General features: G+C 42.8%; 1 protein-coding gene across 1 annotated transcript; it reads left to right on the forward strand.

Annotated features, from left to right (window-relative positions):
* Window positions 1-4,443: 4,443 nt before the first annotated feature.
* ST8SIA3 (ST8 alpha-N-acetyl-neuraminide alpha-2,8-sialyltransferase 3) lies at window positions 4,444-13,639 on the forward strand. Its single transcript, XM_081096585.1, has 5 exons — window positions 4,444-4,551; window positions 5,254-5,795; window positions 7,142-7,264; window positions 9,673-10,230; window positions 12,941-13,639. The coding sequence occupies exons 2-5, from the start codon at window positions 5,617-5,619 to the stop codon at window positions 13,221-13,223; spliced, it is 1,143 nt and encodes a 380-aa protein (XP_080952711.1). The 5' UTR covers window positions 4,444-4,551; window positions 5,254-5,616; the 3' UTR covers window positions 13,224-13,639.
* Window positions 13,640-16,142: the final 2,503 nt, after the last annotated feature.

Consider the following 16,142-nt stretch of genomic DNA (forward strand, 5'->3'; position numbering starts at 1 on the left):
TTCTTTCCACCCTGAGCATTCGCGGTTCTGGCACTAAATAGTACAGTGAAGGTAGGATGCTGTCTCCTGACTGTCCCCAGCAGATGGCTGGCCATCCATCCTGAGGCTCCAACCCTACCAAGCATTCTTCCAGCCCCAGAGAAGTCCACTGCTTTTCAGATATATCACTCTGGTCTTTGTCTTGTTGTCCCCACCTCTCCACCCTTATGACTAAATGGCTTTTTCAAAGAGCCTAGTATGCACTCTCTCTTCAGTAACACCACAATCACGAAGGGAGAAGATTTAAGCCCCTCTTCCTCTGGACCCTGGATACCAATGGAATACAAGGCAGTCACTACCTGTGTGACCTTGGCAAATTACTTACCCTCTCTGAGCCTCAGTTTTTCATTCTTGAAATGGTGGCAGTCCTTATATCCTCAAAGGGATATAAGAGAGATTGAGCTCAGTTATATGAGTTGCCTAATATAATACCCAACACATAGTAGGTATGCAATAAATATGAAATGACATCATCATCATCAGTAGTATTAAGTGGTTTTCACTGCCAAAGGATGATGCTTTCAAACTTCCCAGGCGCACACACATTTCCAGCTCTCTGTCCTAGGACCTGCATGCAAGCAGTATGCAAAAGCAGAAACCTTGAGCCAACACTTAACATCAGTTCCTTCAACTATAATGTGAGGATAAGTATATCTTCCTCACCAGATCAGGGCAAAGATTACCAATAATGTTTAAAAAGCAGCTGGCCCCAAAGAGCTCGCTTTATCTTGGCCACTTTTACTTTACTCCAAGGGGGCTTACCTGGCCGCTGGCTCCAACATGCCTTTCCCTCTCCGGCCTCCACATCTTTCTTCCACCCACTTTCCCTGCCTGCCCTGCCCGTTGCCATCTCCGTCTCTGGAAACTTCCATGCATCTTTCTAGTCTCAGTTCCATCTGAGAGCTTTTGACCATGATGGCTTTTCCAACCTCTGAACTCATAAAGTATTTATCTCCTGTCAGGAAACAGGAGGTAGAAACCCAGAGGATTCCAAGATCTTTCCTCTGTGGCTGTTGTTAGGTCTACCAGAAATTAAGAAGTCAGGGAATTGTGTTCAAAAGAACCCCAGTCACATGGGGCCAACGAGCAGGTCCCCAGTGGACTCCCCTCAAGCTCACTTGCCCTTCCAAAATCAACCCCCTGAGGCCTTATCCAGGAGTATCTCATAACAGAAAATGATCAATTGGTTCATTGATAGATTACAACACACTGGGGCTTCTAGCATGTGGACAGGCAGGTGAGCCACTGGACACATCAGCTGGTGTCCAAGAGAACAGCTGCTGTTTCCACCTCCCCATGGGCCTGATTCCAGCTGCTCCTATATCCATTCACTGCAAATCAGATTGAGCCACTCCTCTCTGTAAACACTGGATGGCCTCAGCAGTGCCGCTAGAAGGCACGGCCATCTCCTTAGCATGTCCTCCAAGAATCTTTACAGTCTGACCCCAACTCCCTTTTTAGGCTCTTCTTTTGTGACAGTCACCTCATGCCTCATGCTGTGCCCCAAATCTACCATCCTCTCTCCTGCCTCCTAGTCCCCTCAACTCTTTACCTAATTAATCCTACTCATGCTTTAAAACTCAGATGTTGTCCTCTGTGAAGAACCTGCCAGCCTTCCCCAGGTAGAGTTCAATCCGTAGTTCTCTCACCAGCCTCCTGTTGCTGAGCTCCTCACACAGGACTGCTTACTTCTCACTCCCCATAAGATCATAAGCATTATGAGATTAAGGGTGATTTTATAGCCTCTGTATCTACCCAGCATGGTGCCTGATAACCATATATTTTATTTAATACATTGATGAAAGAAAACAGAACTAAATGAATGAACTGGGCTGCTTCTAACAAAAGACGCCACCTTTCCCAGCCTTCCCCATCCACGTGCGGAAATTACTCTTGGTGGGTAAGAGACTGTACATGTCAACAGAGCCATATTTGCAAAAGATGGGCACTCACGGGGGTTGGAGAGGGAAGTGCTGTCTAAAATAACAACCCCCCCCCCCCCCCCGCTAAAAAACATTATGTCAGAGGGGGTCTTTCCTTTCTGTATTTCTTGTGTTCACCCTCCTATACTCTTGTACAAGTCTGGTTTCATTTTTTTAATATCCTAATGAGTTTTTAATGCACTAGGTAGCTGTCATCCCAGTGTGAGAAGTCCTGTGTCCAGCTGCTGCAGTTGTTCTTTGAAGCACCATCCCCTGGATTTTCCTCTCTGGTAATTACTGAGCAACCCATTTTCACCTCTAGGCCTGGCATCTGTGGCAAGGGTTCCTGTCTGCCTGTTTATTTTCTGGCTAATTTAGTTCCTTTACGTCACATGACTTTCAGTAACCTACATGCAATATAGGAATCACCCTAGTAGGACTTTCCTTAGGTTCACAGAGACGTACTAAGTATAAGTAATAGGTCAGTTTTTAAATCCAGGCAGAATGAGTCCATATCATAGGCCCCAAGGAAAGCTTATAACACCGTTTTACAAAGAGAACCCAAGAGCTTCTTGATCGTTGCTATTTTCCATAGGAAAATGCCTCACCAAGTACATACTTCCCTATGCATTTTGTAGTGGGACATGTATGGGGTCAGAGAAAGACACTAAAACCTTGCTCTAGCCATTTTAGCTCACATGTATTAACTGCTTAATGCAGGCCAGGAGCTGGGCCAACGCTTTGACATGCCTTGCTTAATCTTCCCCCAATTCCTGCGAGGTTTTTATTCTGGTTCTGCAGATGCGGAGCCTGACACACACAGAGGTTGATAATTTACCCAAGGTCATATGGCTCGAGGGTGCCAGCGTAAGCTTTTGAAGTCAAGTCTGCTGGCTCTGGAGCCTGAAGGTGTAACCATTGCCCTAGGCTTGTTCACTGACTTCTTGTTCAAGAAGAGTTTTCCCAGCATGTGTAATTCCTAGACAGTTCTCATAAGATCTTACTCCTTTTGGCATTTTATACTATATTCATATGATCCTTTCTCTTTTAAAAGCTATAATAATTATTCAAGCCCTAACCGGTTTGGCTCAGTGGATAGAGCGTTGGCCTTTGGACTGAAGGGTCCCAGGTTCGATTCCAGTCAAGGGCATGTACCTTGGTTGCAGGCATATCCCCAGTAGGGGGTGTGCAGGAGGCAGCTGATTGATGTTTCTCTCTCATCAATGTTTCTAACTCTCTATCCCTCTCCCTTCCTCTCTGTAAAAAATCAATAAAATATATATTTTAAAAAAATAATAATTATTATTCAAGAAATATGATTCAATATTCATCATGTACAGAAGAACAGAACTTTTCTAAAAAAAATTTTTTAGATAATAAAGTGCCCCATGAGGGAAAGATTATGTCCTCTTGACCCACATTTTAAAATTTTTGTATAAAATGTCTACAGTGGGTACAAAATGACTGATTCTCTTTGTCATTGGAAACATACAATTGTATAATGTGTGTCGCTGGCTGTCCATAACCAGACAGATGTGTTTCACAAGGGAGCTCATTTGGTCCTCAAGCATTTATTAAGCATGCCCTCTAATGAGACTGTTGCTGGCAGCACGTGGAAACAGGGAGGAAGACCACATGGCCTCGGCTCACAGACAGACCAGAACATTAGTTCCTCCAAAGCCAGTACGGCAAGAAGTTCAGGAGAGAAAGAAATTATGACCAACTTGGAAAAGATCAACTTGCTTTGTTGGAAAAGGCTCTTGAAGGTCAATTTCTCATCTCCAGCTTCTTTCATTAGTGTTTATTGACCAGTATTGAGAAGGCCAAGCCAAGGGTAAAGCTAGGGTAGAAGAAGCCACAAGCTAACTTCAAAGAACAGAGTTAAAGAAACATATGTGCCTGGCTGGCATGGCTGGGTGGTTGAGCATCAACTTATGAACCAGGAGGTCACATGCCGGGGTTGTGGGCTCAATCCCTAGTCGGGGGCATGCAGGAGGCAGCTGATCAATAATTCTCTCTCTCAACAATGTTTCTATCTCTCTTTCTCTTTCTCCCTTCCTCTCCGAAATCAATAAAAATGTATATATTTTTTAAAAAGACACATGTGGCCTGCCTCTGAGCACACAACAGCCTGACTGAAAATGGATTAATTTTTGTGTCCAATGGTTATTAAAACAGGCAACATATGAATATGCTAAAACAAACTGAAGTATTAGGCTTCCTTTCCACCTTCAGAGGCAGCCTGGTTCATGGGCTCCTTCAAAAGAGGGGTCTATGCATTTATAACGGACAAGGTGTATAATGCCTTCAGCTTCTTGGCTTCTCAGGACTGTGAGGTGGCCCATTCCCAAGGTCTGGCCACAGGGATGAGTCAGAAATGTGGGGAATGCAGAGTTAAATCAGGGAGAATGCTCCAGGCTGGTGAACACAGAGCCCGCCCTGTTGGCCACCTTCTGTGTGCTGGGACTGCAGGCTGTGGACAGGGGAGGGGGAGCCAGAACCTCACTAGGCCCTGCACATCTTTTGCAGAGGAGCAAAGTATGTAGTGAGCATGGAAGGCAGATGAGAGATTCTGGAAAATTCCAAGGAGGTAAATATATTTTTATTGATTTCAGAGAGGAAGGGGGAGGGAGAGAGAGATAGAAACATCAAGGATGAGAGAGAATAATTGATTGGCTTCCTTCTGCATACTCCCCATTGGGGATCGAGCCCACAACTCAGGCATGTGCCCTTGACCAGAATTGAACCCGGGATCCTTCGGTCCACAGGCTGATGCTCTACCCACTGAGCCAAACCAGCTAGGGCCCGAGGAGGTTTTACTCACAAGGCAGGTTGGGCCGGCTGGTTAGGATTTCCTTGCTGGGGAGCTGGGGAGAGTGCTACCCAGTGGGGTCTAGGGCAGTGCCTCCGTGGTGAAGAGAGAAGTTTTTAAATGTCTGCCTTTCTAAAACTACTCTCCCTGCATCTCAGAAGCACCCAGCTGGTGTGTATCCTCCAGAATAGCAAATCCAGTTATTTGTATCCCTGTTCTCTGATATATTTATAAAGTAATGAATGGTCCATTAACTAAGTTAGGGCCTCTTTCTACAGCCACCTCTTCACGTGCACCCCTCAGCAGGAGGTTGTTGACGTGGGCTGCAGCCTTCCAGCCTCAATTGCCTCCCTTCACCACCTCCCCTACTCTTCTCCCTCTCCTGCCCCTCCCCGGGTTATTTGGGAGATTAGAGTTCATTAATTAAATCCTGTGCTTAGATCGAACTGTAACATTATTCCAATCACATTTATCTTGCAGGCGGCGGAGGAGATGGCAGCCTCGCTGGAAACGCGCGGGGGAGCTTGAGCCTGCAGCCCCAGATGCACAGCGCTGCGCACTCCCTGTCCTCCCTATCGGCGCCGCAGCGCAGACCTTCCATCTTCCTGCTCAGCTTCCCCGCCCGCTCACCCAGCCTTGAGGGTCCCATTTCTCTCTGGGGCCCCGGCCCACCCCCACACCTCCTCCTGCCTCTGTGGCTCCCCGACCCGGTCCCCTCCCCCTAGCCCCGCCACACACGCTGACACGCGCGAGAACACACACGCCTGACACGCCAGCGAGCTGCTGGCTGCTCAATGGACCGATTTCCCCGCTGTTCCTGATCCCAGCCCAGCCCAGCCCGGGATGAGAAATTGCAAAATGGCCCGGGTCGCCAGTGTGCTGGGGCTGGTCATGCTCAGTGTTGCCCTGCTGATTTTATCGCTCATCAGCTACGTATCCCTGAAAAAGGAGAACATCTTCACCACTTCCAAGTACGCCAGCCCGGGGGCGCCCCGAATGTACATGCTCCACGCGGGATTCCGGTGAGTGAGGGCCTCCGAGCGCCCTCGGGCATCTGGTATGGGGGGAGGGGGAGGGCAATGAGGTGGGTGTTTGGGGTTCTCTGAGCTACTTTGGGCAAGATAAACTGCGTGGTCCTTCCACTCCTCTCTTCGATTCTGCCTCCTCCCTTTTGTTTTTTAACCCAAAGCCTCTAAACTATCTATGTGATTGCATGTCTCATATTCTTCTTTGGCACCCCTTCCCCATTTTCAAAATGAGGGTAGGGTTTAAGGAGAATGATGGTCGAGAGAGAAGCACTGTGTGTTTGGGGGCAGGGGGAGGTGAACCGGGAGATGGACGTGGGTGAGGTGAGTGCCTTCCCTGGGCCCTGTCCACAGACTCCGAGGCCGGGCTCTGGGCAGTCCCGAGGCGATTTAATGGCGCAGGCGCCGCACTCCCCTTGTAACCTCCTCCACTCCCATCCCTCGCCCCCCATATACCATCAAATGTTGTGAGAGTCTGCTTTTACCAAGCCCCTGGGGAATTTTACCTTGATCCTTTAACCCAGGCTGCCACCCTTCCCCCTGGCGCCCCACCCCCACCCCCACCCCCGCCTTTCCCGGGATTTCTGCAATTTCCCCCGCCCTCCTAAGGGCCTCCTACCCTTGCCCCAGGTCTAAGCCACAGCCTGGAGCTAGGCTGGACTGGGCAGGGGCAGGCTCCAGGCGCAGCTTGACACAACTCATGGGGACCCCCCTGTCCCTACCTTTGACCCCCTAGGAGTTCTCACAGCAAGGCCTCCTGTTGGGTGGGTGGCAAATACAAGCTGCCACTCTGTGGTCCAAGCAGGGCCAGAAGTGCAAACCCTAGAGAAGCCCAGCCGGGCCGGTAGCTTCTGGGGTCCCCAGTCAGAGACTGGGAGTGAAGTCAGACCTACACTCGGGAAGGAAGAGGTTAAGGCAGCAGCCGCCCCCAGCCTTCCCCAGGTCTCCCGAGTCCTCGGCCCTTTCCCTAAAAATCAATTCGCCAGGGCAGCCACCAGCGTGGCGCGGCGCTGTCCGCGGTGCTGACTCCTGGTCCTCGCCGCACATCAGGCTCCAGCCTTGCGCCGCGCCCGCCCCTGCTCTCCTCTCCGCCAGACGGCCATTTTATGGTCGCTCCCGGACCCAGAGGGATGGACAATGGAAACGGATTTCCCTAGCTCTTTTTCTTCCTCCCGGGTGTGTGTGGGGAGCAGAGAGTGAACCAAAGGGGAGGGGGCCCTGTGGTGGATGGAGCCCGTGTGTGCGCCAGCCCCCCCTCCCCCACAGCCGGCGGGGCGTTAATGGCTCCCTTGGCTTCCCCAGCTGAGGCCAGCGTGTCTATCTGTCCTCGTACTCCTCTCCAGGTCACAATTTGCGCTGAAGTTTCTAAATCCGTCATTTGTGCCCATTACGAATTCTCTGGCCCACGATCTTCAAGACAAACCTTCTAAGTGGACATTTAATCGGACAGCGTTTTTACATCAAAGGTAGGCTAGGGGGAAAAGGTCCAAAGATATTTTTGAATTCTGGAGCTCAAAAAAGAAAACAAAACAAAATAATCAAACAAAAAAATTCTGTCCCCCACGCTGAGATGTGATGTATTTGCATTGCCTTCTTGGCCTAAGTGTACAAAGACTGTTTGGAAACCCTTTTTTATGTATGCAGTGCCCTCTCATAAAAAGAAAACATCAGGAAGGCCAATTTGAGTGGGAGAAAAAAAGGCATTTCCAATATCCTCCATAATTTGGGCTTAGTTGAGCACCATGATTTATAGTTAACATGCATGGCTGCCAAAGCCATCTATTTTTTTAAGTTAATTGTAAATGCGTTTTCATTCCCCCACTGGAAAAAAAAAGTTTAAATAAAATAGTATTGTCTCAGTGAAACAACCAGAAAATAATATAATTCATCCCTGTCAGATTACTATGAAAATCTTGGCCCCAATATATATAAGAATGGTTTTGTCTACTTGTTTTCATTAAACTTTGACAGTTTTTAATATATTAAAATATTTTAATAAAAGCTACCCAATAGCATTCTTATGTGTTGTCTTGTAGCAGCCTCCTTTATAGATGAAGGAGTTGATGTGCTATAGGGTTAGCAGTTGAGGTTTTGGTTTTGGGTTGTTTTTGTTTTTGAGGTGGGGAGGAAGGATTAGATTTATTCAAATGTATTTATTCTCCTCAGTGACTCTGGTCTACTTTTAGCAACCCCCAGATAAATCATTACTCCTCCCTTCTTGGTGGGATTATTATGCTGCTAAATGTGGGCCATCTAGTGTATTCATTAGGGGTGGGAGCACTTATTTTAAATTCTTATTTTACCAGTCTATTTAGGGGATTGTGTTTTGGTCAGAACATTTCTAATTATTGCCTCACTCTTTAATTTAATGACAGATTTAAAGCAAATTTAATAGATATCCATGGTGTTGTGAAAATGTTATTAACTTAAAAAGCTGACATACTTTTTTTGACATAATCATGTGATCATAATGAAAACTTTTAAAACACTTTAATTAAAAATTAGCCTATGACAATAATTGATTAATTCTAAAACCCAGGAAGCGCCTTTTTTTAACCACTGGGTTTTTTAATACAATATTAATTTTATAGAAAATCTAGAAAATATTAATGGGTAGGACACGTTATTCCTTTTCCCAAAATGTATTTTTAATTCAATAAAAATATTCTTCACACACTAGGCCAAGTGACCCAAATGACCAGCCAGAACAATATTTCTTTCTCAAATCTTCCCTCCTTTCAATCCATGCATTAGGTAATTCTTAATTAATTTTCCCAGAATCATTTTAAACTTACTTTTACCTTTGTAACAACTTGTAAAGAGCAGTATTGATAACTTTGGAAGGTTTGTATTAAACTTTCAGTTTATGTTGCTCTGTACTTTGACTAAGTAATTAAAAAAAAATTCTAGGTAATGATATGCAAAGCATTTAGTTTCAATCTTGCTATTTTTTTAATGCAAAAGACAAAGAAAATTCAATGTGATTTCTTAGAATTGGAGAATCTTATAGCAAGTTACTCAGCTCTCTTAAATATTTTAAATAGCTGGGACTTTAAGAGATGCTTACTTTTACTAAAAGCTCAACATGAAAGCAACCTGAAATTAGTACTAAATATCACCCTCACCTTGTTTATTCTCTGAATTCTTAGAATATACACACTTTTCCAGGATTTGCAATAGCCTCTTCTTCTGAGGATTAGGTATCGCCAACTAAATTGTGTTTCTATATAATCAAGTAGAAAAATATTCCTGTTTTATTATTCAAAGGACCTTAATGAGATTATCATCTCATTTCCATTAAATATTCAACTACACCCACTTCCATCACCATTTTCATATTTTAATAATAGATAATACTATACTGACTCATATCCAGTTGGCTCTTATTTGTACACTAGTGATATTTGATATTCCCTGCATTTTTCTTCCACACTTCAGCAACTGTTACCAGTCCAACAGCAAACAAGTAGTCCGCAGTACAAACTCTAAGTCACCAATGTGTGTGCATTAATGTGAGCTCCTTGGGGCCTGTGTCAATTCTCTCCCCGTCTTTCGGACATAGTTTAACCTGTGCCTTCCCCTTAATCAAATATACTCTTCATGTAGAGCAGAAAACCAAAGAATAGCAGCTAAAACTGTTAAGTTACAACACTTACAAGCCCTGAAGGATTACATTCACAAATTGACTGAGAGATTAACATGTCTATAGGTTCTGAAACAGTCTCCCCTCAAAGACCACAATTATTATGAATGTATAATCTTTCTTGGATTCAATGTGCCTATGATTCTTGTCTGAATGAAATGGCAGCATAAGACATAAGATGGAAAATCAATTTTGAATGGGATGTATTTAATGAATTTCTTTTTATTTTAGGCAAGAAATTCTTCAGCATGTCGATGTAATAAAAAATTTTTCTTTGACCAAGAATAGTGTTCGGATCGGACAACTGATGCACTATGATTATTCCAACCATAAATATGTTTTCTCTATTAGCAATAACTTCCGATCACTGCTTCCAGATGTGTCACCCATTGTGAATAAGCATTATAATGTCTGTGCTGTGGTTGGAAATAGTGGGATCCTGACAGGGAGCCGGTGTGGACAAGAAATAGATAAGTCAGATTTTGTTTTCCGTTGCAATTTCGCCCCTACGGAGGCTTTCCAAAGAGATGTTGGAAGGAAAACCAACCTTACCACCTTCAACCCCAGCATCCTGGAAAAATATTACAACAATCTTTTGACCATTCAGGACCGTAACAACTTTTTCCTCAGTTTAAAAAAGCTCGATGGGGCCATTCTTTGGATCCCTGCATTTTTCTTCCACACTTCAGCAACTGTTACCAGGACATTAGTTGACTTTTTTGTTGAACACAGAGGTCAGTTAAAAGTCCAATTGGCTTGGCCTGGGAATATAATGCAACATGTCAACAGGTGTGTATATTTTATTGCCTTTAACTCATACCCCACCAGATGGCACATCAGTATTGTAATCTCTTGGGGGTGGGAACTACTGGATTAGTTCATTGCTGTGGTTAGCTTAGTAGTTTAGGGCAAACTCCTGTGTTTTGTAATGAATGAATGAACCAGTCTAGGTAAGAAGTTCAATCTCCTACCCCTAGTTGGTCACGAAGTGCCAAATGGGGGGACCGGTGGTTCATCATCCCACTGTCTCTATTCTCTGTCCTCTGCCTTAGTGGTAAGCCCCCCAAGCAGTCATGAATCATCACAGATCAAGAATTTTCTTTAAATGGGTAGCTATGGCCTAATAATGCCAACTGCAAAATTAGACAAGTTAAATATTTTTTTAAAGATGCAATTGACTTAAAATACTTCTTTATTTGATATTTGGATGTTTTATAGATGTCCAAAATAGATGAACACATAGATAAACCATAAATTGCATAACCTGCCTTTGAAATTTTGGATTTGAATGAGAAAATATGTGAATAGTATTTTATGGGCACCTTGTTCCCTTGTAATTTGATAGACAGATTGACCAGAAATGCAATATTTTTATGTAATCTGATGACTCTTAACTCTGGCTATACATTGGAATCATTTGGATAACTTTTTAAAATACTGTTGCCTAGGCTCTACTTCAAGAGATTCTATTGTAATTGGTCTGGTGGAGGAGGAGGATAGGGGCAGGTAGTTGGTATGTCTTAATAACTCCCCAGATGACTCTAACATGCAGTCAGAATTGGAAACCACTAATCCAGGGGCATTTTATAAAGCAGTATTAATTGTAGTTTTTTTTCTTTAAATCATCTGAGGAAATTTACTCAACTCTGATTTACCCATATGCAAGTAGCCCAAATGTACTAACATGTTGTCCAGATATTACTACAAGTTACAGTGGGTTCTGGGATGCCTGGTGAAAACAGGGAATTCCAAAGACTTTTATCTCACAGTAGGTTTTCCCGTCCTGTACTCCCCTAAAGTGTTCCAAATTTAAGATCTGTTTAGCTCACCTCTCATAGAAGGAAGAATCATCATCTAATAAACTGGTATGTATTTAACAGGTAGGGTGACACCATCATTTAAAGTCCAAACTAGAACCTTTTATTTGAGAGAAAGAGGACATTGTTAATAATTACAAGGACTGTTCCAGTTTCCCAGGTTGTATGGTTTTGCAGCCCACACAAGAGGTAATGCAGCCCAAGTCCTAAGTTTAAAGATGAATTAACCAAGGTACAAAGAACACGAGTTATTTACCCAATGTAACTGTCCAAAAAGGGGGCAGAACCAGAATGAGAAGCTGGCCTCGCCTGTGATTTTTGACCTCATCATTTTGCTCCTCTTGGCTCTGTTTAAATTCTGCAGCACCAAAATATTTGTCACTAGTCATTCTAACTCCTATTAAGTTAGAATATTAAAACCAAGATTGAACATTTACATTTCAACTGGTATGGTAAAGGATTATCTTTAAAGCCTTCAAGTAGTGAAGAAGGAACTGTATAAGCTCAGAAACTTCAGGAAACTGGCCTTTGTGTCTGCCCTGCCCCACCTTTCAGAAGGTCCAGAGAATTAGCCGTAGTGTTCCACAGCCACTCAGGCTTGAACCAGATACACTGATTCAATGAAAACTTGAATGAAATACAGTCCATAGAAACTGATTCATGAACAATTTAATTCTGCTACACAGCCAATGATATAAATACACACACACACAAGCACCACAGCTGTCTCAAATATTTGGCATTGTAGGAAGAAAGGCTTCAGAATACTATCTAAACATGGAAGTAACAAGAACCATAATTTAGCTTTTATTTAAGTTCAGAAAGTGTATAAATACTTTTTTTAGGTCCTGACATGCTAAAGAAGGACTTGGGAAACTCTAGTTGGAAAACAAAGGAGCAGGGAATATGATTTTTTATAAGAGAATATTAAAATCTTTCCAAACCCAAAAAGAAAGATTTAAACTCTAGGTTTGGAAAAGGAAGTGACATAAGAGATCCCTTTAGAATAAACAACCCCATCCCACTCCCAAGGTCCCCTTGTGTATGAGAAGCCTCGTCACTCTCACAGGTGGGCCTCCGTGGTGTCACCACTGAGTCAGAGCCCTAGAGTCTAGGCCAGTGATGGAGAACCTATGACACGCGTGAACTCATTTTTTTGGTTGATTTTTCTTTGTTAAATGGCATTTAAATATATAAAATAAATATAAAAAATATAAATCTTTGTTTTACTATGGTTGCAAATATCAAAAAATTTCTATATGTGACACGGCACCAGAGTTAAGTTAGGGTTTTTCAAAATGCTGACACGCTGAGCTCAAAAGGTTCGTCATCACTGGTCTAGGCCAACCCAGAGGCAGGGTGGGCTTCCAACATGTGCAGCCTTGTGGTTCACACAGAAGCCCGTTTTTAGAAGGGCCCAGCACCTGGTTTAATAATCTGCTACTGCACTCTTGAAATTCTCAATACATTTTACAATGAGGACCTACATTTTCATTTTGCTCCTAGTCTCACAAATTACGCAGCTAGTCCTACCCAGAGGTGTTTTGTGGTCTAAAAGATAGATTCAAAGCAAGTACTGTCAAAGTTGCTTGGACAAACTGACCTCCCAACCCAGTCAAATGACCTCTGACCGAAACTTTCAACACTGGCCACTGAATCCACCTATACTTATTGTTCCACAGGTACTGGAAAAACAAACATTTGTCGCCCAAACGGCTGAGCACAGGCATTCTTATGTACACCCTTGCATCAGCAATATGTGAAGAGATCCACTTGTATGGATTTTGGCCTTTTGGATTTGACCCCAACACCAGGGAAGATCTTCCATACCATTACTATGACAAAAAAGGAACCAAATTTACCACCAAGTGGCAGGAGTCCCACCAGCTGCCTGCTGAGTTTCAGCTGCTGTACCGAATGCATGGGGAAGGGCTCACCAAGCTGACTCTGTCACACTGTGCCTAAGAACTCCAAACAGAAAGTGCCAAATGGTGGTTTAAAAAGTGCCCCAAATCAAATTGAATAGTCATCAGAATAGAACCCTAGAGAATTGCTTATAAGGACTGTCTGCCATTTAAAAGGAAAGATGTCTCCTCTCCCTCTGTTGCACTGCTCTCTTATGGGTCTTAGCAGGACAGATGCATTGAAGCCACATGATTAAAACTTGAATGATAAATGGAATGTTGCATTTGGAACCATGCTGCTAACAAATGGTTTGACGTATTTTCCTATTTGTATTTTAATAATAAACTGCCTCCCATTTTTATGAGGACTGGAGCTGGAGTTTCTGCAGCTTTGCTCAAGATATAGTGCTCATACTGAGAGGCCTCTGGTCAACTTGGGCAGGATTTCATTTTTTCCTGTGTGGGATCGGACTCTTCAAAATGGAAACATAAAAAATTGTTATGCATATCTCATCTCTCCATCTCTATCCCCCTGTTTTCCTCTCTCCCTCTATCTCTATGTCTCTCCTTTTCCCCACTGCCATGGAGTGTAATAATTTGCTAGGAATCATAGTGAATTAGTTTTGCTTGCATATGTTGCATCTGTATTTGATGTGTTCAAGGCTCTGGGTAACTTTGATGTTTCATGACAAACTGAGCAAATCATGATGGATCTCGTTATGATTACTTTGATAAGAAATGCCTCTTATGAAGTTCTCACTATCGAGACACTCTTTCTACAGCAGAGTGGTCCATCCGTGGCAAGTGTCATATAATGCAGTGCATCTTTTACTATTACAGAGAAAGCCTATGTCTTGGGTGGCATGGCCACTTGTCATGAGTGCTATTATGGCAAATCATTCTGTTGCCACATCTGCAAGGGCATTCCAGCCTGGGTTTAGTGCCTCTCACAATCCCAATTCAAGCACTGGGCTGGGAATACTCTCAAAATACAGAAGCAAAGAGTCAACTTAAGAGTCTGGGACATAGAGAAAGAAGAATGCTTAGAAGTTTTCATGGACCCCGTATACCTTAAAGTGTTGTAACCATGTTGCCCATTCAGAGCCTTTGAGAACCAGCCAGATTTGAGCAAAGTAGAAGCTTCAAGTTTGGCCAGGCCCCCATTTGAATAGTGCTCAGGTGAGATCAACTTCACTATCATTGTGTCCACCAGCGCTGCTCTAGAACCATTTTCTCTCTTCAAAACAATTGTAGACACTGGATATTCCCCCTTCCCACTGAAATCAGATCTATATATCTACAGATTTAGTATTTCAAAATGAAAAGCCATTGTGCAGTGGCAAAATCTGGTACTAAATAACTCTTGTAATTTGAGATGTGCAGACTTGCCATGAAGAAATTAGTGGGCCATTCTCTTTTTCATTATTTCAGCCTTAGAAGTAGAAATCACATCACTTCCATCCGTGGCTTTTCACTGGGCAGCATTTTGTTCTTCCAATTCAGCCCAAAGTCTGGCCAAGTTGATGTTAAATTTTAATAAGAATTTTTTTCTTCTTTCCAAATGCCAGTCAAGCATATTTATAATACATTTGGGTGGGGTAGCTTGTTCTTTTCCAGAAATCTCATTTAGATTTCTTGCAATGTTACAAATACTGTTGAAAAGAATTGCTGTAGTTCAGTAATCGATCAGCTCACTACCCCCGCCCCTTTGGGAAAGTATAATCATGCCTAAAATTAAACTAAATACAATATGGAAAGACATAGTCCTTATGCTTATGGTCTGCCTGGTTCTGAATGGGAGCTGTCTTATTCCAATTTTTTTTAAAAAGCTAATCAGGGAACCCTACATAGACCCAGATATTAACTAATGAAAGAAAAACCATACAGGTTCAAATATGTTGCCAATTGTGACATCTTACAACACTGATTGATGGCAATCATCCAAATAGATGGGGAGAAATAGGAATAGATATTTCAAAATGGAAAACACTAGAACAGATTGATATTTGAAATAATTATAAATTTCCAAATTTTAAATTTCTAAATTCAATGGTATAATTTTATGCCTAGCAAAACCATGCTTGTTCCCTGTCACTCTATAGAGGATGCTACTACAGTTCTCATGCTGGGCTCTGTCAGGATCACTGCAAGATTGATGACTGACAAAATGTTTAGTTGGCTCTTCCTAAGCACTTAGTTCACTAGGTTACAGCTAAGTGATATTAATGTCAATACTGCACAGGCCAGATTTTGACTCGAGACTAGAGTTTTAATCCCAATGTGCCCATTAAAATTCACTAAATACAAATATGTAGACACTTTGAACCAGACAAGTTAAAAAAGCAAAGAACCAGAATCCCTAAAACCAGTTAAGTCAGTGGTTCTCAACCTTTTGGCCCTTTAAATACAGTTCCTCATGTTGTGACCCAACCATAAAATTATTTTCGTTGCTACTTCATAACTGTAATGTTGCTACTGTTATGAATCATGATGTAAATATCTGATATGCAGGATGGTCTTAGGCGACCCCTGTGAAAGGGTCATTCGACCGCCAAAGGGGTCGCGACCCACAGGTTGAGAACCGGTGAGTTAAGCGATCTATGGTGGAACATTTAAATTAAATCTCATCATAAAGCCAAGTGTTTGTTGGGTTTTTTAAAATCTCATTTCACTCTTGGCTCCATCTTAATCTAGAGTGGGAGAACTTTTCCATCTCCCAACATCATTTCATCTTTCACTTTCACAAGAACTCAAAATGTTGAAGAAATAGACTTGTGCCCCAGAACTAGAAGGGCTTAGAGACCAGGCTTATATCCTGTTTCTAGGAAGGACTTCCTAAGCAAAAAGATAACTCTTCCCCTTTCTTTAAAAATCTCTGAAGAAAATCCTAAGCCCTTCCACAGTAGTTAACCACCATTCTTATAATTTATGAATTTTATATACAGCCTACTTTCCTCCTATTGCAAAAATTAGATGCAAT

The sequence above is a fragment of the Myotis nattereri genome (assembly GCF_964212035.1).
Source record: "Myotis nattereri genome assembly, chromosome: 8".
Taxonomy (NCBI): Eukaryota; Metazoa; Chordata; class Mammalia; order Chiroptera; family Vespertilionidae; genus Myotis; species Myotis nattereri.